General features: G+C 35.2%; 1 protein-coding gene across 2 annotated transcripts in view; it reads left to right on the forward strand.

Moving 5' to 3' along the window:
* The window catches only part of KCNJ3 (potassium inwardly rectifying channel subfamily J member 3), a 140,249-nt gene extending 120,977 nt beyond the window's left edge, over window positions 1-19,272 (forward strand). For both annotated transcript variants that reach the window (XM_025994244.2, XM_025994245.2), the window contains one exon: window positions 15,969-19,272. In XM_025994244.2, coding sequence (XP_025850029.1) covers window positions 15,969-16,555 — 587 coding nt within the window. In that variant the 3' untranslated portion in view covers window positions 16,556-19,272. The remainder of the gene's footprint in view (window positions 1-15,968) is intronic.
* Window positions 19,273-23,392: the final 4,120 nt, after the last annotated feature.

Consider the following 23,392-nt stretch of genomic DNA (forward strand, 5'->3'; position numbering starts at 1 on the left):
ATTAAATCCTAGAAGATTTAATAAACAACCAGAATACAATGAATGAGTCCTTGAAATCACTACTAAGTAGTTATCTGTTATCATCTGCATTTAAAAATCATAAAGCATCGCTTTCACAAGATCACATTTGTATAGGTTTCATTGACAGCAGCCATCTTTTGAAAAACTTATGTACTTGAACCTTGGACAACCTACCCAAATGTTTAGAATAGGTCATTGACAGCTTTAGATAGCTCACTGGACCCTCAGTGATCTCAGCCTTGCCTACTTCCTACATGCAAGAACAACCAAGGGAAGGAAAGGTAGATTCCAAAATGCTGGCAGGGAGGAAGATTGAGTTGGAAGTTTCCAGTATGTTCAAGATCATCCAGTTTGCTGGATGCAGGAATGTTGGCATTTCTGTGTGGTGACTTCTCAGCACTGGCCAGGGGATTTGAAGTAATCGATTGAGTTCCATCAGGGTTGAGATAGGTCAACAGGGGATGGCAACGAGAACAGCGGTTAAACATGGACTCCTAGCTCAGGTAAAACCAGCTTACTCACTTTCAGTATGGAAAACAGAAGCTTTCCACCTAAGCTGTTCTTTTGAGTATGATCCTTCTGGCAAAGGTGGAAGATTTTTTGTTACTCTCTCTGCTTGTCCATACCTTTGGACGTGAACAATTTTATATCCTTCAAAATCAAGAAAATTTGCTCTGTATTGTTAGATAGATTTAGGGATAGAATATTTAGTTTGAGTTTTTCAAACAGAAGACAGTGGAAAATATATTTTTTAACCAAGTAACCATATCAAAGAATTATTATGCTCTTTCATATAGTAGGTTTTTATATAATACTTCGGTCTAGAGTAATAAGCTTAAAAAACCCCTCTATTTAGTAGTGTATTTTCATCCACCGCACTATCTTGGTTCTGTTATTTGATTCCTTGCCCTGGTTAAGTAGGGGTTGAAAGGAACTGGTAGGCCTTCAGAATAGGTAATACCAAGGACTGAAACACAAAGATTATTTTTAAATGACAGTAGAGAAAGAGACAGATGGCCGTTCCCTTCACATGTTCTAATAGCAACTAGAGCTGTTAAGTAAAATAAGGGGCAGCTCAGAATGTGACTAAACCCATACAGAGAACTAAGTTAGTGTCAAGAATTTAGACAAAATAACCTTTCTTATTTTAAAGGAAGGATTTAGATTGTGTTCAAATCATCTGGTCATTGAGCCTATGTTCTCATTTCACCTTTCTAGTGTTGACATCATCTTTAAACCAAAGTGTGTTATAATAAGTGAAAATAAGTTAGAAAAATGAAAATAAGTAAAGTTGGTTACTCTGTACCTCAGTTTCCCTCTTTGATACAAGTTAGTGTTTTAGATTACATTTCCTAAGGCCTAACTCAAATTTCACATGTGTCTTTAAATTGCAGTATTCAGGAAATAAGGTTATTCGGCTTACAACAGGCAGAAATCTTTGTCTCATCAGAGCTCTTAAACTACATTATTTTTGCCTATTTTGCTCTTATATTCCTGACAAAGAAGTAGTGAATTATGGCCATATTCCAACAGATTCCTGTTGATTATAAGAAAGTTAAGGTTTTCCCTTAAACACATATTTTAGCATCACCAAATTGCCATAAGATTATTGATACCTGGTTGTTCAGAAAGGAGCCTAGGAAAAACAATTTCATTAAGATGCACATCGTGTATTTCAAAACACAATGTATTTAATCTGATTAGTTGGCTGAGACCCAGCCAGTGCTCTGTCAGCAGATCAGGAGTAAAACAATGAAGCTATAATTAATGAAATTAATGCCAGATATAGAAACTTGAGATTTGAGGTGACATTTCGGTCATAACATTTCCTTTGAGCTTAGTAGAATGGAGAGACAGTTTAGTTGGAAGTAATTGTTCTTAGTTTAATGGCACATGATTAGATGAGAATGGTTATTTTTCTCATGCTACTGGCTGCTTGGACTCTAAGTTGGCAGGCATGACGGTACAAAACTGTCAGACAAATTTAATCAGAAAGTTCAGAAAATAAAAGGGTATGATTTAATTTACTATTTATAGCTCCTCTTTCTTATGAGTACAAGTAAAGTTTCATGGCATGTCCATTTTCATCATTCTAACTACATGAAATTGTTGGTCGCCAGTCTTTCTAACCCTCTACATCCAATCAGTTGTCCAGTCGTGTTAGATTTGCTTCCTAAATATCTTTTAGATCTATCTCCACTGCCATTTATTGGGCCAGCATCCCTCACCAAAGCTTCCCAACTGGTCTGCCTGCTTCAGTCTTGCCCTGATCAGATACTTTCTCCATAGAGCAGTTGAGGTGATTTCTCTCAGTGTCAGACTATGCCACAGCCTTTGATAAAACACACCAATTACCCCCTAGTGAGTGGACTGATGCAGTTTTTCAGGTGATAAGTACAATTTCCCCTCAAGATACAACACCAAATACTCTTTATCTGATAGAGCTTTTTCAGCATCCTAAGGAAATAGTTTAACCTCTCACTGTAAAAATTAGTTTTGCACAATAAGATATTGGTCTCTGAGGGTAGATATTAAAATAGTAATAGTAATAGTAATAGTATAGATATCAATATTAAAATAGTAATAGATAGTAAAATAGTAATAGTAAAATAGTAATAGTAATAGTAGTAATAGTAATAGTAATAGTAATAGTAATAGTAATAGTAATAGTAATAGTAATCATAGCCAAAATTTATCAAGTGGCCCATGAAAGACAGGAATGGAATTCGTGAGGAAGAGTCCCGAGTCAGGACGATCGCCAGGTGCCGTGGATCCTGGCTCAGCTGGGGTGGGAGAGCCTGATGTCAGGTCAGGAGCGCGGCTCTGTGAGCCATTTGTATGAAGGAGATGTGAGGACACACATGAGGTGAAATAAAAAATGCCTATAAAAGGCATGTGGACCGTGTAATCTCCTTCCAAGGTTAGTAAATATTCAGGGCAGATGAATTCTAAAACAATATCACCAAGACAGTGGTGACTCTTTCTAACTGGAGGCCTGCTAAGTCTTTGAGCCTTGTTTGGATTACATGGGGTGACATTTGGCAGGTGCAAGTCTGTCTGGCAGTGGACACTTCCATCATTTGGGGGCTTCTCTTTAACATAAAAATAATATAAAATTATGACATCAAATGTATGAAAATGTGCTTTACTGTGCTAGTGAAGGCCCCAGAAACCTGAGCTGTATCACGTTCATCCACCTCTGGCAGTTTGGACTTTGGAATGTTTACTCTGCTTGTCTTGAAATATAGTCGGTGTAGTTTCTGTTTCTTGTATGGTGGTAGGAACATTTCCGCATCAAGATCCTACCATATTCTGAGGGTGCGAGCCTTGGCTTTTGTATGGCAGTGCTGTATAGAGAGCTCTACTTCTCCCACGGTTTGTTAGATGTTATATACACTTGAAACAATTGACGTCTCAAGAAAGATGAAGAAAACAATATATATATTGCTGGAGGCAAGAAGTGGATTTAAAAGATCATGAGAGCAGCCTACACAATGACTTGGAGCTGTCAGCATCAGAGGGAATGAAGCCCTCACAGACGGGATAAGCATTAATGATGGTTTCCAATCACAGAGGGGAATTTTCTCTATATTTTGAAAGAATGATTGTGTAATTTTATCTTTGTGGAAACTTTGACAGTAGACATGGGTTTTGGAAATGAGCTCAGCCTGCATAGAAAACATATCTATTTCTTGCGTCCCTTCATTTTGCGGAGAAAAAAAATCTAGGTAAAGCAAGACAGATGTGTGTACTCACAGTAGGCTAGATATTGTCTAATGCAGTAAAGCAGGGTGTTTGGAATATACAAAATTTGGGAACAACAAAATAGGGTGTTTGATTATGTGACTTCTCTTTTTGACCTCAAAAGCAATTTTTAAAAGTAAATTTTTTAAAAGTCTTGAAAACTTCTTTATTTACGGTGTCATAAATTATAATAATAAGCAAAATTTAGAACTTGTTAGAGAAAAAGACAAGTGTGGTGACAAATTTATATGTTCATTGCCTTTTTGTTTTCACCGTATGCACCCTGGTATATGGGCCCACCATGCTGATGGCCTCGTGAAGTGGTTGGCATGTTGCATAGAAACCTAGACCAGGGCTCTTGAGATGCACAAGTTAACTCCAAGAACAGAAGTAAGCGGGAGGCTTAAGGGCGGGGGAGGCTTAGCCGTTGGGCCTCTGCCTTCCGCCCAGGGCATGATCCTGGGGTCCTGGGATCGAGTCCCGCGTCGGGCTCCCTGTGTGGAGCCTGCTTCTCCCTCTGCCTGAGTCTCTGCGTCTCTCTCTCTCTCTCTCTCTCTCTTTCTCATGAGTAAATAAGTAAGATCTTTAAAAAAAAATGAATGACCTGGCTCCATCACTTGGAAGCCATGAGGCCTTGCACAAGTTACTTAATAATCTCTCTTAGGTACTGACTTTATTTTTGTTTTAATTTTTTAAACTTTTTAATTTACTTATTATCAGTAGACTTTAATGACCTCGAGAAGTTTTAGGCTCAGAAACAGCGCGGGAAATAGCGTAAGGGCGGACGCAGGCCCTCGGCCGACCCGGGAGCCACAGGCGCGCCCGCCCAAGCCCCTGGGTACGCTAGAGGGCGTTCGCTGTGTTGTACACTCTTTTTTTTTTTTTTTTTTTTTAAGATTTTATTTATTTATTTATTTGTTTGTTTATTTATTTATTCATGAGAGAGAGAGAGAGAGAGAGAGGCAGAGACTCAGGCAGAGGGAGAAGCAGGCTCCATGCACCGGGAGCCCGAACGTGGGATTCGAACCCAGGACCCCAGGATCGCGCCCTGGGCCAAAGGCAGGCGCTGAACCGCTGCGCCGCCCAGGGATCCCCCGTGTTGTACATTCTAAGTTTAGACAAACGCACAGTGCGTGTATCTTCCCTTGTAGTACACGGAGCGGCCTGGCTCCTGTTCATCCCCAAATCCTGGTAATCACGGATCATATTTTTATTGTCTGCATAGTTGCATTTTCCAGAATGTCCTGTAATTGGAATCATAGAGTATATGACATTTCAGGTTGCTTTCTTTCACTTAGTAATATGTATTTATGGTTACTTGTGTTTTGTTGTGGCTTATTAGCTCGTTCTTTTAATCACTGAATAGTATCCCATTGTCTACATATACAGCAGTTTGTTTACTCATTCACCAATGAAAGGACATTTTGGTTGCTTCTAACTTTTGGCAAACATTTGTGTGCAGATTTTTGTGTGGACGTAAATTTCCAGCTCATTTGGGTATTAACCAAAGAGCCCAATTGCTGAATCGTAGGGTAAGAGTGGGTGTATTTGGTTTTGTAAGAAATGGTCAAACTGTCTTCCAGTGGGGCTGTATTATTTTTCATTCGTAGCAGCAATAAACAGTCCTATTTTCCTGTACCTTCCCCAGCAGTTGCTATTTTCAGTGTTCCACATTTTGGCCATTCTGGTAGGTATCTAGGGGTATCTCATTGTTGTTTTACTTTTTAGCTCCATAATGACATATAATGTGGAGCATCTTTCTGTATGATCAGTTTCTATCTGTATATATTCTTTGATAAAGGTCTCTTCATATCTTTTTACCATTTATTTTAGGGACACGTTTATCATCTGAAAGAGAAGATAGTAACTACTCCAGGGGGATCCTAAAAACAAACCGATTCAATTAGATATCTTAGCATAGGCCCTAGGATATAGATGCAGTAAATATTAGATGATATTTTTTGTTATGAACTATCTACATAACTTCATAATAACATGTCTGAAACAACCTTCTCCCCACCCTACCCTACCAACCAGCTTCCTTTCCGATTTAAAAAAAAAATCAGTTTCTTAATTTTCTTCTTTTTGATTTGGCTTAAAATATTTCTGTCATTTCTGACTCACCCTCTAGATGCAGACAAATTTTGTGAATTATTTTTCCTATGGAATTTTTTAACTAATGAATAAAACTGTTTCAGAATGATGTTGGGTATCTCTCTCATTTATATATATATATTTATTATATATATATATTTATATATATACGTATGAATTATTTATATATTATATATATTGCATATATAATATATATATTTAATCATACACAGTTTGTGTATTTTTCAGGTTGATTAAATGAAGTATTTACCTTGTTAATTTCTGAAATGTTTATTAGGCAGAGAAAATATTTACTGCATAATTAAATTATTTTCTAATTCTTGGTTTGTTGTTCAAAAGTGATATATCTAAGAATAAACATCACTAATTAAAAGTTTATTAAAATTGGTAGAATATATAGAAATGCAGTTTCTGATTATGAATGACATGGAAATTGGTACCTATGGGTACGTACGGCCACAAAATGCAAGCTTCTTCACCAAAGAAGGGATAGAAATTTCACCAGAACTTTAGATTTAACTAGAGGTATTCAAGTATGTCAAATTATCCAATTATTAATTCTATCTCACGATTCCTATGTGGGCATCTGGCCAAAGAACTTGATTTCCAAAATCCCAAGTGGATTAACTGACTTGTCTTTTCTTCTTTCATTCCTTCTTCCTTGTTTAGACCTTGGTTATATATATATAATAAGTAATTCTCTTCATTATATAGTGCTCTCCACAATAAATGTACTTTTGATCCCCTCACCCCTTTAACTCATCGCCCCATTCATCTTCCCTCTGGTAACCACCAGTTTGTTCTCTGTATTTAAGTCTTTTTTTCTTCATTCATTTGTTTTGTTTCTTAAATTCCACATAAGTGAAATCATAGGGTATTTAACTTTCTTCAACTGACTTATTTAATTTAGCATTAATAACCTGTAGATCCATCCATGCTTTTGCAAATGGCAAGATTTCATTTCATTCTTTATTATGATTGAGTAATATTCCATTATTTATTCCATTCTTTATTATGACTGAGTAATATTCCATTATATATATATGTGTGTGTATATATATATATATATATATATATATATCCATATATCCATCCCACTTCTTTATCCATTCATCTATCAATGGCCACTTGGGTTTCTTCCATAGTTTGGCTTTTGTAAATAATGCTGCCATAAACATAGCAGTGCATATATCTTTTCAAATTATGTTTGGTGAGTTGTTTTTGTTTCGTTTTATTTTGTTTTGGTATTCTTTGGATAAATACCCAGTAGTGCAATTACTGGATCATATGGTAATTCTGTTTTCAGTTTTTTGAGAAAGCTCCTTACTGTTTTCTACAGTGGCTGCACTATTTTGCATTACCACCAATAGTGCACCAAGGTTCCTTTTTTCCACATACTTGCCAAAACTTGTTGTTTCTTGTGTTTTTTATTTTAGCCATTCTGACTAATGACAGACATTCTGACAGCTGATATCTCATTGTAGTTTTGATTTGTATGTCCCTGATGATGAATGATATTGATAGGGCATTTTTAATACTTTAATTTTTAAACACCTGTTTATTTTGCGGCTGAAAATTCAGTTATTTCAGAAGACTTGTATGTACATGTCCATGCCAATCATTCATTTTTATTTTAAAATACATGTGCTAATATCATATATTTATGATTATTACTGCAAACTGGCATTTTTACATCTAGAATAAAAGATACTCGGTAAGTGTCCATAAAATTATAGAGACTTTATTTTACAGTTAAATTGGATTCTCTAAATAACTTAAGAGCAAAAATTAGAAGCAAACTCCTCTGACTTTTTACTGCAAAGTATGGAACCAGAATAACTGCTGAATTGCAAATATTTATCCAGGCTCTGTTCTAAGCCTGCAAGCAAACAAAAAAATATTTGAATTTCTGCCAAAGAAGATGTTAAAAAATAGCTATAGTTTGAGATTGAAAAAGATGTAGCAGCCTATACAAAAAGTAAGCCTTATGACTTAGGAAGAAAACAAGTTTTAAACTGTCAGGTAAAAATAGATATACTGCACTTTATAAGGTGATCAGTTACAGTTGCATGAGGGGTAGAAATTTCACCAAAGTTTTAGATTTAACTAGAGGTCACATATTCAAGTATATAAAAATATCCAATTAATTTAATTATCATGTGGCTTAACGGCTAACTGCAAATAAATCTAACCTTGTAGAAAATGTATCTAGACATACATCTGTCAGTGTATCTTTTCACAAAAGTGTAAGGGAAAAACTAACTGGTTATCATTGAATATGATTTATGAGCAAGTCTCTCTTCTTTGTGCAGTTCATTCATATTTTATATAATGATTATATATAATTTATTTTTATATTCTCCCCTGCCTTACCGCACTAATCAAAATAAGAGGCTCTTGTATAATTATATCCCTTGCATTTTTGTCAGTGACATCTTCTAGTGGATCTGGCAATCTGGGAGGTTACTGACCAGTGTGGGAGTTCTGTATCATTCAAAAAGTTGACTTCCCCGGCACTGACATTTTTTAACCTTCACATTCTTTCTGTTCCTCCATTCCTCCTAGTATCTCTCCTGAAAATGCATTGAGTACCTAATACCTGACACAGTGTTGGATACTAGAGATGCCAAGATGGATAAGAGCTCCCTTGAGAAGTTTCTTCTAATCTGATACGTGTCTGTAACCACAGCGAATGGACAAATAGAACTGTGTGTTAAATTCGGGTGCAGCTGGTTGTGCTTTTGCATATGCTGCTTACCCATCCTAGAGTGTATCCTTCTCACATGTAGACAGGCACCGTGTAATAAACTACACCCATTTTTCAAGATTAGGTTTAAACATAGAGGTTGAGTAGGTTGATCCTTGATTCCATTGCCATAGCATCTTGTAATGCAGCATGAGCCTGGCAGAAAGGAGATGTTTAATAAATCAATAAATGTTAAGTATTATCACTGAATGAAGTTTATTATGTATGTCACTGAGATATTTATAGTACCTAGTGGGTGAGAAGTGTGAGTGTATGTGCCTGTGTGTGTGTGTGTGCATGATGATATAGTGCATTTCAAAGACAAATTAGAATAGAAAAATCAAGATGGCATTTAATGGCATCTGATTTACGCTTTAAATATGAGAAATGATGTCAAGAGGTGGAGGGATGAAAGACGACATTTCAAGCAGTTGATACAACATGGGCCAAGTAATATGCTTGGAAAATACTAATTATTAATGGGAAACCCATTCATTCAAGAACATTGGAGAGGATATCCCAGAAGTTAAAAAGGCTTCTTCTGGAATTGAAGGGCTTGACTTTATACCTTGACTATCACCATGTCTTGTCATGTGACATTGAACAAGCTATTTCCCTTCCCAGTACCTCAGTATTGTTATCTATCATATGAGAAAAAGAATAGTACATACTTCATAGAATGGTGGAGATAATCACTATTTATAGAAGATACTTTGGGTCTAGCATATTTTTTGTACTAGGTGCTGTAGTTATTGTTATGAGTTTTTAAAGAGATAAAACTATAATGGACACTTAGAACTAGATTTTGAAGGAACTAGGAAGATAGGCTCATAAGCTTGTGGTTTGTTTTTTATTTCTTGTTAAATTTTATTTTGTTTAAATATCATGTATGTTAAAAGTTACTAGGCCCTGCCTCCCAGTACTATCACATTAGAGGTTCGTATTTCAACTTATGTATTAAGGGGACACAAACATTCAGTTCATAACACCACACAAAGTGGTTATGAATGACATTTTAAAGCAAAGTTCTAGGAATAGCTTTAAAAAACAGAATAATGTAAGCATTTAATTATTGTGATTTGTATGTAACATTTTTAAAAAGCTGACATGTCTGTTACAGCTTTAGACAGTATTTCAAAAAGTTTTCTTCCCTATGACTAGAGATAATGTTCTTCAAAATAATTAAATTCCAGCATTATTTGAAAAAAAATTTTTAAAGCAAGAAGTGTATTATATTTACCCTTTGAAAGGTATCTTTTCTGCTGTCAGTCTAATGATGCAGGGTATTCCCCAACAGTAATTTGGTTCCATCATCAGTTTTAGAAAAATCATTCTATGATTTTTAGTGAAAAACTATAGGATGGATATATTTAGGTAGCTATTGTTCTGGCTCTTTAATTGTCAGTGCAGAGAAACATGTTTTTAATAGGTACTATAAAGGAAGAGAGAAAGAGATACTCTAAGAATGGAACATTTTCACTATTAGGCTAAGGCAGTGATAACCAGTTGAAAGTGTATTGGTTAAATTCTGAAATACTTCTGTAGGAATTGAGAGTGGAAAACTGAAAGTAGTGCCTTGTCAAACCAGTAGAGAAGTTAATTGTATTTTGAGGGAGATATTGACTATGGTAACGTCAGTCACATTTGTGCAGGGTAAACCATGTTGACCATGCCAGACATTATTCTGTTTATATTGCATGTACGAATAGGCCTTTCTTCTTATTTCAAATAAGTATAGACAACATGGTTTATGTCAAATTAATAGAAACAGTGAAAAATTTATCTCATTAGCTTGGAGTTGATTCTGAGAACTAGAGTGATCATTAAAGAATCAAAATATATCTAAAATGACCTTTTAACTAATTGGAGCCCCAATAACAATAATGATTGATAATAGCTAGCAATTATTTACCTTTATTATTTACCAGGTAACATGGTAGACCCATTACATAGATTATATAATTCATAATAATAATAACCTTATAAATTATATATTTATAATATCCATATAACCATATAATATCCAAAATACCCTTATAACTATCCATATTTTATAGCAATTAAGATTCGGATAATTTCAATAATATGCCTAAAATCTTACTAATAGTGTATGGTTAAAACCACAGCAACCCCAAGTTCATATTCAAAGCCCATGTTCTTTGCTTAATACTACCCTGAGTCTCTTAAATAGGTTTCTAGCAGTATGATCATGAATTATCTGTCATATTTTCTACCTGCCATTGACTCTTCACACCTGCACTTACATTCCTTTTGGGGAATCTAACATTTTCTTTGTTGTCATTAAAAATCTATTTTCCTTTCTTTTGTTCTTCTTGGAAACTGAGGAACTTAACATTTGAAATCTTTGTTGCTAAATTTCTCATTGACACTTCATTTTCTAACAAATATAATTGGAGTCTTTTTATCTTTTGACCTTTTAACAATTTTTTGACCTAGCTTGAGCAATAATGGCAAGTTTATGTCTGTGAACACATTGTAAGACCAAGTGCTTGTAAATAATAGAGGATAATATTGGGTTGAATGCATGCCAGAAACTTCTACTCTTCTCTAAAGTGTCTGAGCAGAATATATTGAGCTTTAAAGAGATTCCATCTATTTGAAAACTGCAGTTTCTGAAAGCAATTTATATATTCTTAATAGCTTTGCAACCTATATCCCAGAGGAGCCTGATGCCATAACCTTAGTATTATTGAACAATGGTGTACACAGTGTCTTTGTTTTATAAGCCAGATTCAAAACAAAACAAAACAAAACATCATATACTTCCTCAGAAAGTTTATAATTTAAACTTGGGTTCAGCTCAGTGCAACACAACAGAGAGCAGGCAAAGAGTGCCAAGTGAACGTCACAGTTATGATCTTGGGGGATGCGCAAAATTTTAGGAGTACTTTAGAGGAAAAACAGCTACAGACTTTATTCAGTAGCCTCAGACCAATAACATAGGGCCGTCTAGGAAATTGCTGGTGATATAGCACATGCTGCACATGCTAAGCTATGAATTGATTCAGTTATAAAAACCCTGCCAACTTGAAAAAAAAAGACAAAAGGACAGATTTGATGAAGAAAAATAATATGTTATTTGACTAAAATTTCCAGTTGTGTGTATGCATATAAACGAAACTCGTAGCATGGTCAGATAGCCTGAATTTAGGGACTATTCTGGAAGAAAATGAGCAATATTTATTGTATGTGCAATTTATATAATTTAACCCTCACAATTTCTATGTAAAATCAGTGAAGTGGGTCTTAATTTACAGATGATGAAACTGAGGATTAAAGAGATTTAATAGGTGTTTTCAAGGGCCCACATTAATTAGTAGTGGAGCTGGGTTCAAGTACTTAGAGTTGTGAGAAGTCAAAATAACCTGCACAATGTGCTTAGAATAGAAACATCCTTAGCACACAGTAAGCCCTATAGGAACACTACTTGTTACTACTGCATATCATTATTGTTACATGGCTTAATTAAAGGAGGTTGTCTTTTTTTCCCCTTTTGTTTAGTGCACACATAAAACACAGCCACCTTATAGGAGTTTTCTCTCTCTCTGTCTCAGCAACTTCTATATTGAGGTTTAGATAAAGCCTCTGCTGTGCAGAAGTTATTGATTATTTGATGTTTTCTGTGTCACAGCATCTGGACATTCCCCTTGGCCTGTAGCTCTATTCTATTGAAGCATCTCATACTCACCTCTGACCAGCAGAGACAGTAGAAAATAACTGAGTTGTAGGTATTCTGAAAGTTTCATTAAGAACTTGTCAAATAAAAAAAAAAAAAGAAATAACTTGTCAAATAGCAACTTGCTTTGCCATTTTCACTTAAAAAGCTCTCAGACCTGTTATTTGAATGAGTGTTCAGTTAAAGAGGAGCTTAATGGTAGAATCAGGATGGGGGAAAGTCAAAAGGGGACAAAGGTTAGACTCCATTGCCTCTATCATTTTCAATCAACACAGTAGTGCTGGAATACATTAAACAGCAATCTATAGCTTTTTAATCTAAGAATTAATACAGAGAATAAATCTTTTCTTCACAAAATGTTTTTCATCTAAGGATCAAAAGTCCCAGCTATTTCCAGTAGCAGCATCTGTTGCTTTACCAGTTTCCACAGAGATGAGCTCGTGTTAGTTTTCATCACATTTGTTCAAGTCTGGAATCTGGTTAAAGTACGCAAACAGTCCCATTGCCAGTTAAGATTGCATTCATATAGTGCCCTGTGAATAATGCTGTTCACCTACCTGCATTTATTTTGATTCAAATGACATTTGTAACTATGAATCTAAGCATGTATTATTTAAAAATGATTTAGAGTAAGAAGCATAAGATAAAGAATTCCACAAGGAAGAGTACTATGATATGCACAAGTCCTTAGGAAACAGTATTTATTTCCTTTAAATCTTTTCAATTGTATTTTATTTTTTTCAAGATCATTTTGGGAAAACGTTTGTGAAAAGAAGTCTGTCAAATATATGTCTGACCTGCAGATTGACCATCATAGGCATTTTTCTTTTATCCAGCTTACAGTGGCTTAATATTAGTATCTGTATGCTGACTGTACATTAATATCTTGAGTTGAAACCAGATTTAAAAACTATAATCTTGAACATAAAAATACTGATTCAAAGAGACACCTGCAATGTTTATAGCATCATTATCAACAAAAGCCAAATTATGGAAATAGGTCAAATGTCCATAGACTGATGAGTGGATAAAGAAGCAGTGGTGTCTGTGTGTGTGTGTGTGTGTGTGTGTGTATACATATATTTGTATACACACACACACAATGGAATATTATCCAGCCATTAAAAAGAACAAAATCTTGCCATTTGCAATGATGTGGATAGAGTTAGGATTACGCTAAGTGAAATAAGTAGTCAGAGAAAGACAAATACCGTTAAGATTTCCCTTATGTGTCAAATTTAAGAAATGAAACACATGAACGAACATGAAAGAAAAAAGAGAGGCAAAGTATAAAACAGACTTTTAAATATAGAGGAACAAACTGGGAATTACTGGAGGGGAGGCAGGCAGAGGATGACTTAAATGGGTGATGGGTTCATTAAGGAGGGCTCTTGTGGGGCACCTGGTGGCTCAGGGGTTGAGTGTCCGCCTTCAGCCCAGGGCCTGATCCTGGAGACCTGGGATTAAGTCCCACGTCGGGCTCCCCGCAGGGAGCCTGCTTCTCCCTCTGCCTGTGCCTCTGCCTCTCTCTCTCTGTGTCTCTCATGAATAAGTAAATAAATAAATAAATCTTTAAGGAAGGCGCTTGTGATGAGCATGCAGTACATAAGTGATAAATCACCAAATTCTACTACTGAAACTAACATTACATTATATGTTAGCTAACTGGGATTTAAATAAATATTTTAAAAAGAAAAATAATTTTAGGGGTTCCTGGGTGGCTCAGGAAGTTAAGGATCTGCCTTCAGCTCGGGTCATCATCCTAGAGTCCTAGGATGGAGCCCCCTAGCTGGCTCCTTTGCTCATTGGGGACCCTGCTTCTCCCTCTCCCTCTGTTCTCTCTCTCTCTCCCAAATAAATAAACAAATAAATAAATAATTTTTAAAAATACTGAGTTGCTGAGTTGGAAATGTTTGTATTTGTGTACCTACATCCTTTTTTTAAAGATTTTATTTATTTATTCATGAGAGACAGAGAGTTCATTTGATAGGTTGTTTAGAATTGGGTTCCTAACTAAAATAATAGAGACATGGCAAAGTAGAAAGAGCAACAACCAAACCCCCAGAAGTTGGAGTAATACTGTATTTTCTCTACAGCTTCCTAGATCTGTGCCCAGGGAAGGTCAAGAGTTAGTCATTTCTCTGAACACTATATTCCTTACCTTTAAATTGGACATAAGAATATTTTCTTGTTAGAATAATGCTTAGAATTAGAAATAATATGCAGAGAGCACCTAACCCTAATATGCCTGAGATAAGATAGGCATTTATCTTCTGAATGGTTATTTTAAAAATTCTGGGAAAAGATGGTATATGAGTGTAATATATGACTAATACTTAAAAGGCAAGATTTTGGAAAGATTTAGGGAAGAAATTATCTTCAACATGGCTTATCAAGTATGCACTTATCCTAATTTCAGGTATCGTATGTGTGATCACTAGTCAGAGGGAAATCCCTTTATCCAGACTATTCCAGGCATAAACACAGTAGAAATTATTTATAAACTGACAGAAAGAGAATAAAAATGTAAGCAGAAAGACTGTCATTATTTGGCTAAATTATGCTTATTTTTACAGAGGTGCATTTTTAAAACGTGTCTATCATTTTACACTTCAATAGGCTCTACTAGAAGTCTGATAGTACAAGTAGAAGAAAGTAGATTTTACAACTTACAGAAAATTACATCTTTGGACTAAAATAAGACTGAAATTTGATAATATGTTTTAAAAGTATTCATGTACTTCATGGTTCACATCTTAATATCAGAGGTTGATTTAATAGTAACGCATTCTAAATATATGATTTCTGAAGACAATATGGTTGAGTAAATAAGAGTAGCATGAGGTAAATGATATCCAAGTAACATAATGTGTAGTAGCAAAATTTTAGCTCTCATATCCAGCATCCAGTTTCAGAGGTTCCTATAGCAGGAATAAAATTGGTAACATCTCAGTTTACTAATTGTAGCATAGATTTCTAAGACTTGAGCAAAGGTTCATCAAGCCTTAAGGGTCCAGAAGAATGGAACCACCACAGTGACCTTCCATTATTTGGTATAAAAATATTTTCAACTTTTTTTCATTAAGCAAATACTGGGGATAGTTATATTTACTCAACTTTGTTAGGACATTAATACGACACATTTTACACTTTTGTACATGTTACTTGATTTCATGCTCAGAGCAGTCCTGTGATGCAGGTATTTCCATGCTTTACAGAAGAGGAGTTATACTCAGTTAAGTATCTTTCTTACGTTTGGATGCGAAATCAGGTTTGCTTCATATATTACATGGCTTCATGAGCAAAATCACAATGATTTTGTGATTTCTCCACTTCTTCTAGAGACATACATGTTCTGAAATTGGTCAATTCCATTTTTACTTTAGTTTTTGGATAAAAAGCAATTAACTATGTCTTGATGTACTGACCTCCAAACATGTGCAGTGACAGTCAACCGTGTTTTTCATTAGGAGAAAGTATATGCATGACAACTATTAACCTTTAACATATTCTTTTATTCCATGTACTTAGATAAACAGTTCAAAGCTTAAATAAGAAAGCAAAATGAATTTCTTAGGTCAAACTGACTGTACATATACCCTTCTCCTATGCATGATTTATCAAAGATTTTCTTTTCGCTTGTAGGGATGACTTGTCAAGCTCGAACATCTTACACTGAAGATGAAGTTCTTTGGGGTCATCGTTTTTTTCCTGTTATCTCCTTAGAAGAAGGGTTCTTTAAAGTTGATTACTCCCAATTCCACGCGACGTTTGAAGTCCCCACCCCACCCTATAGTGTGAAAGAACAGGAGGAGATGCTTCTTATGTCGTCCCCTTTAATAGCACCAGCCATAACTAACAGCAAAGAAAGACATAATTCTGTGGAGTGCTTAGATGGACTGGATGATATTACAACAAAACTTCCATCTAAGCTGCAGAAAATTACTGGAAGAGAAGACTTTCCCAAAAAACTCTTGAGGATGAGTTCTACGACTTCAGAAAAAGCCTACAGCTTGGGAGATTTGCCCATGAAACTTCAACGAATAAGTTCAGTTCCAGGCAACTCAGAGGAAAAACTGGTGTCTAAAACCACCAAGATGTTGTCTGACCCCATGAGCCAGTCAGTGGCTGATTTGCCACCAAAGCTTCAAAAGATGGCTGGAGGAGCAGCCAGGATGGAAGGGAATCTCCCAGCCAAACTACGAAAAATGAACTCTGATCGATTCACATAACAAAACACCCCCGTAGGCATTATTTACTGTTTGAATTAGTAATAGTCCAATATTTGGCTGATGAGGTAATCCTCGAAGGAATCTGAAAGGTACATTTTTCTCCCCAGTCACATATGCATATTTGAGAACCCTTTCTTCCCAAGTATTGCCACTGTGCAGAAAGCAAAGTTGTGTAAAGGGAGGACATCGTAAGAAAGTTCTTATTAACGGGCATGTATTATCACATCAAGCATGCAATAATGTGCAAATTTTGCATTTAGTTTTATGGCATGATTTATATATGGTATATTTATATTGTATATTCTGGAAAAAAATATATATATATATTTAAAGAGGTGGTACTCTTCACGACATTTCTAACATATGTATTAAGCCAAACATGAGTGGATAGCTTTCAGGGCGATAAAAACTATATATATGTGTGTATGTGTGTGTGTGTGTGTATATGTATACACACACACACACACACACACACACACATACATATATATCTGATAAAATTGTGATGTTTTGTTCAAAGTTGTAGTTCTTGTGCATGTTTACTTTATTAGGCTAGGAAGGCTTCTGGCATTAATTATTAATACCAAATATTTTAGCCTTAAATTATTTGTCATTTTAAAATTTGATTTAATGTTTTCTGCTGTTTAAGGTCCTGGGAGGTTATCAATTGTACTTTATATGAGGGAGTCACTTGAGTCTATGCTACTTATGGCCCTACATAAATATAACCATCATGTATTTAACTTGTAAATTGTAGAGCATACCAATATGCTAAAAATTTCTTACAATTTTTAAAAGTTGCTAGTACTAGGTGAAAATTAGTTAATTTGAGAATTGGTCCTTTTCTGGACAACTTGAAGCCTGGAAATCTGTTTTGTATATGATCTAATACAAACATGAGCTCTGAACAAATGCTGAATCATTGTAGCCATCAGTAGCCAACTTACTTTGAATATATCAGAATCTGCTTGAAATTACATGATTAATGGTCCCTGTTTCAAACAGTCAGTTGGTAGCATTTCCACCCTTTTTCTGGAATTTCTGTCATTTTAAAAACCAATAATTTATTCTTGAGGAGATACAACAATACAATGAAACAGATGATAAATATTTATGCTTAAAATACGTATGTCTAAATGAGTCTCTTTTTTAATGCTGTTCTCTTGTTTGTAGCACTTACTGTATCAGGACAGACTTTTTTCTGCACCTGGGGAAACTATCCCACCCATGCCTGTCACTCTGTTCAGGAAGAATGTTATGTATATACCCGAGAGAATTTTAAATTAGATGAATTGAAGATATTTTACCCATGTGGGCTTGTTTGTTTGTTTGTTTGGTAACCATGATTTTATTGGTGTCCTGGATCCCTGGCCTACCAAAGTAATTTTAGCAGTACTATTTTTCTAACCCCGAGGTCTGATATTTATTACTCATTAGTGGAAATAAAAACTATTGCTCAGAAGAACACCTATGAAATAGAGATCTGGAATGCAGAGACTTTTATGAAATTTTTTAAGTGTTCCTTATCAAAATACCATGGATTTTCCTATAAAATTTCTTTGGGCATTGCACTGTAAGTCTGTTCAGAATTAAGCTATTTCCCCTTGTTAATATCAAAATCCTTACTTATCCTTAATGGCTGGTTTGGGCTCTCATCATTTCCCATTTTTTAACAATCCTGTGATGATTTTCTTATTGGAAAATAATTGCATCAACAATTCTGTCATTAACTACAATAATACTGTCTGGCTACCTCTGTATCAACCAAATTCTGTAGGTGCAAACATATCCCAGGGAATTGTTACTGGCAAAATGATCAACCTTGAGCATTCGTCCACTGTGAATAGAGTTAGCTGCTCTACCCCTTGATCCCATGGCTGGTTATAGGAAATGAAATAGTAACGGAGAGAGAAAGGCGTCCAAGGGGCATGAGATATTTCTTATCAGTGGAAGAAACTCCATAGATCATTTAGTCCAAACACTTAAAACTAAATAGAGCCATAATTTAATTTGGAGAGTCATTCTAATTTGTCTTTGGTACCAAGGAGACTATGGGACCAAAGACAAACTCTCTGAATGTATTCACTCATTCATTCAACAAAAATTTTTGCATGCCTTTCATGTCCTAGGTAGTTTTAGCTCCGGGAAATTTGGCTACAACTAAGTTAGAGGAGGTCGCTGCCCATTTGAACATTGCTTATTGGTAGGAGAGTGGAGAGGTGCCCTGTGGGGACAGAACACAAATGAGATGATTTCAGATACTCAAAATATCAGTTTAAGGTGAAGAAAACAGGACAGCAAAATGGAAAAATGACTGGGTGGAATAAGAATTGACTATTTTAGAAGAGGTGACTGGCTTAGGGAGGGAGTGATACATGAACAGAGGTCTGAATAATGAGAAAGAAACACTATTGCCAAAATTAATTTTTCTTAATGATGCTATTCCTTTATCTTTTCCACATATGTATGGGAAAGGTATGATTTCTGCATGTAATTGCAGGTTAGCCCGTATTGCTAAGTTGATCAGAGGTCCCAGTTTACCCAGGGGAATTCCAGTTTATACCTGTTGTACCTGTGTAATTAATAATAGCACTCCCTTCACTCTTAGAATGTCCTGGTTTGGATGATACATTATATGGTGACTCTATGTTTTTGTTGACACTAAATTATGAAGTCTGATATATTTGGATAAAAATAAAGAATTGCTTTTTCTTCTCTTTTTTGCTGATTTTTTTTTTGACACTGATCATTCCAAGAAAGATCATCTCCGTTTCATATATTTCAGCCTGCAGGACTTCTTATCAAAGTGATTTCATGTAACATTTGTTCAATCTGTATATGACATGTTTTCTCAGCAGTGAAAAGTTATGCATTTTATTGACTGAATAAAACATAAACCTCTGGTATTTCCATTTCAGGAAGTTATAAGAGCTCAAATCAAAGAGAATAAAAGTCAACTGAAGCCAGGATAATTGTTAGCCCACCAATGTGGTGACTGTTGGAAAGCAAAATATAATGTTGTTCACTGAACTGAATAATTCTACTTAACAACTAGAAACTAGTCCCTTTCATGGTATAGCTCCTGTCATGGTAACATACTTCATTCTATTTATCAAAATGATGTGAATAAAAGAGATATGATTATTTTGATAATGCCTATCTTCAGTTGAAATATTCATTCTTCTCAGCAATATGTGAATACAGTTTTGTAAATATATGCAGATTAAAAATAAGGATATTTTATCATTAGTTACTTCTGAAAAATTCTTATGTGGTTTAAAATTCATCTATATATAGCTTTAAATACTAAGAAATGTATTTAGTTGTCTCAGTACTGAAGAGCCTATTTGTCTAGAGAGGATGGGGCAATAATGAATTACTTCTGTGGGGGAGAGAATGTGATTATGGAGAGGGTGGCTTATAGTCTACCTGTATTATGAAAAATTTTTACAATTCCATACTATAAAGAGAATTCAGCTTGACACAGCACCTCTGTGGGCTCTACTTCAGAATTTGTGCTTAAATTACATTGTATGTAGTCTATTCAAGTTAGATTCAAGCTAATTGCATTTTCTGGCATGCAATTAATAATTATTTAAATGTGCAAGGTCATTTAGATTACAAAACTATAAATTCATGTATTCAGTACTGCAAGTTCAGTTTTATAAAAAGTATATTAAACTTTCAAAACATGATTGGGTTTAATTTTTACAGTGTGTTCATCATTTCTCCTCTTTCCAACAGTGAATGCCTCTTAGTCCTTGATTCAGTTTATCAGGAGACAATGATTCAATGCATCATAACTCATTCCTTGAGGGTTACTTTTATTTTTGTTCTTTATTGGTGAGATGCCTCAGTAATATGGAACCTGCTTGTAATAATACAGACTATTTCGGACCTGCATTTCTTAAAGGAATCTTCATGATCATCCTGTCCTTCACCGAATCGGTATTTAAAAGCCAAAATAAGTCAAGTAGAAAAATGCATATTTAAACAAATGCAAAATTTGTTTAAATATCAAATCACCTTTAAAAAAAGTGGTGAGTCAGTTTTCCTGAAAATGTTTCTTAAGGAAAACGTGTTCCTAATTTGAGATCAGATGGGTTCTGTGACAGGTAATGTGTCCCAACTCCCCTGGCACCTTCTAGAATCGATTTGAAAAGCCAAGTTCCTGAAGTTTATGGCTCTAGTGGAGTTTAAATAATGTGTTCCTCGTCATTCAGTAAGTAGAATTTTTTTTCTCTCCCAAGTCTGATTTTTTTACCTGAAAAAAATTTGCTTTGCAATCATGGCTATTTCAGAGTATTTGGGCTGCACATGATCAGTGGATGCTATAAACAGCAAATATGGTAAGACCCATTAGCTCCTTGCTGCTTATTAGGAATCACATCCTTAGCTCCTGCTTATTGTTTCCCAGCTCCCATGTCAATCACTGGCATGGTGATTTACACACATCATTTGAGTCTTTACAATAATTCTGCATGACAGAAATTATCCCCATTTTACACTTGAAGAAACTGATTCTCAGAGAGGCTGTTGAGCCAGTTTTAGTTAAATTAAATCCACAAACACAGTAGTCCCTGCTCTCTGGGTGGCTCTCTTGTTATTTATATGCAAATCTAAGCATTCTTCTAATCTTGCTTCTTGATTTTCCATTGGGGGTTGGGGAGCATTATCTATTTGCTTTTTACTGTGGTAGATAAAGATCTAGTTCAATTTCAACTCCTGCTACCCAGGATACCTCCACCACATCTGCCCTACACTAAGTTTCCAATATTGTTATATTTTTAATTAGATTAATTATCAGTGTTTTCATTAGTGCTATCACAATTGACCCTACGTGTTTTGATCATTTTTCTCACGTTTCACAGCATTTTTCCCATAGAGTTAATAACTGTCTTGTTTTTTCTTTGCCTATTTATATGTATACTGACCATTAATTCAGCCCAGTGTCTTTGCCAGTTATAAACACTTTTCTATTAATTCATCAAACACATTAATATTTGAACAGTTTTATCTTCCTGAGGAAATCTCTCCCCAAAGCATTCTGACCTGCTCAATTGTGTAAATTTAATTCTACTCTATAGCTGTTCTCTTGGGATCTCCTTTGTCATCATCCTGGAGGATTCCATTCGTCACATTCCCTGTTTCATGGAACATATGCTTTCATCTTTCTTGGTTTATTCTTTTTAGAGCAGCACATTTTCTAGGAGTTGCTGAGAAAGAAAATATAGCAGTAAATGTTTTGAGTCTTTAATATCTTGTAGTTAATATTTTCCTCATTATTAATATTAATTGTTTGGCCTAGTGTAGAAATTACTTTCCTTCTGAATTTCAGTGACATTGTTTTTTTTTGTTTTGTTTTCTATTTGCCAATGTGGCTATTAAGATGTCTGATGCCATTCTGAGTTTTAATCCCTCGTGTGAAGCATTTCTCTCACGGTTTTAGAATATTCTAGTCTTCCACTGTGTTCTAAAATTTCAAGATGATCCACCTAATTATGAGCCCATTTTAGTCCATTTTGCAGTACCCTTTCAATCTGGAAATTCATAGCCTTAAGTGAATTTATTTACACCCCTCTATTTTCCTCTCTTCTGTCTTTCTAGGATTTTTCTTATTTGGATGCTAGACCTCTTGGAATTACATTCTAATAGTCTCATCGTTCCTTATTTGTTAACTCTGTACTCCTTTGAAGGTTTTCTTAATTTTTATCATCTATCAGCATTTAAGTCCATTTATTTGATTTCATTTATCTTCCAAGATTTTCATTTATTGGATAATATTTTAATTTTTGAGATTTTTTTAAAAAGTTGGTTCTCTACATGTTCCTTTGCTATTTTTTAGAAGTTTTTTGTCCTTGTATCATGGATAGATGATCTTAGGACTTTCAAATATTGATGATAGTGTATTTTAAATATTTCTTCTGTTTACATTTTGTTTCTAGTATTTTTTAATATATGTGTTTTTAGCCTATTTTCCAGTGGGCCAATTACAAAGATGATTGAGGCTCCGAGCAAATATATAGGGTAAGTCCAACCACATCTTTGCTGTTGAGGGACAAGGTTGTACTATGTACCTGAAGTCAGTATCTTTGGGCTGCTTCTTTAAGGTCAATAACATTGTCCTGATAAGACTCTCTTAATCACCTTTTTCAGAGGTGGTACCTGGTGACCAATGTTCCGAGAACCAAGTGAGCTCAGGGATAAATACTATCTTTATCCCTGGGTTTCAGAACAGCATCCTCATCCTCAGTTGTGTGTAGGGTCCTGAATTCTAAATAATGTCTTGCCCTTAACCAAAAATAAGTCTTTAGGATGCCAAAGGGGCAATCAACAAGTTGACTTGATTAGAACAAAGGAAAGTGTGCCTTTTTCTGACATCTTTGCTCTGCTATGCCTTTAAAATCCCTTAAAAGCCTTCTGTTTGAGTGTTTCAGGAAGCATCAGAGATTAATACTTGTATTTGATCTGCCACTTTGAGAAGAAACCCTAGTTAACTGTATTAGTTTTTTGCCCACTGTTATGATAAATTACCACAAATTTAGCAATGTAAATCATAGAAATTTATTATCCTACAGACTGTAGATAGAGACCTGGCATGGGTCTTGCCAGACTAAAATCAGTATACCCCTAAGGATGCAGTGCTTTGTATTTCTTTCTAATGGCTCTGAAGAGAATTCATTTCTTTGATCTGTCCTGTTTCCAGAGGCCACCCACAGTCTTGGCTGGTTTCCCTCTCCTTCCATCATTAAAATCAGAAAAACTGAATCTCTCCGTGCCTTTCCTGCTGGACACACCTTGTTCCGACTCTTCCACCTTGCTCTTCTACTTTTAAAG

Source organism: Vulpes vulpes, chromosome 3 (genome assembly GCF_048418805.1).
Source record: "Vulpes vulpes isolate BD-2025 chromosome 3, VulVul3, whole genome shotgun sequence".
NCBI classification, from domain to species: Eukaryota; Metazoa; Chordata; class Mammalia; order Carnivora; family Canidae; genus Vulpes; species Vulpes vulpes.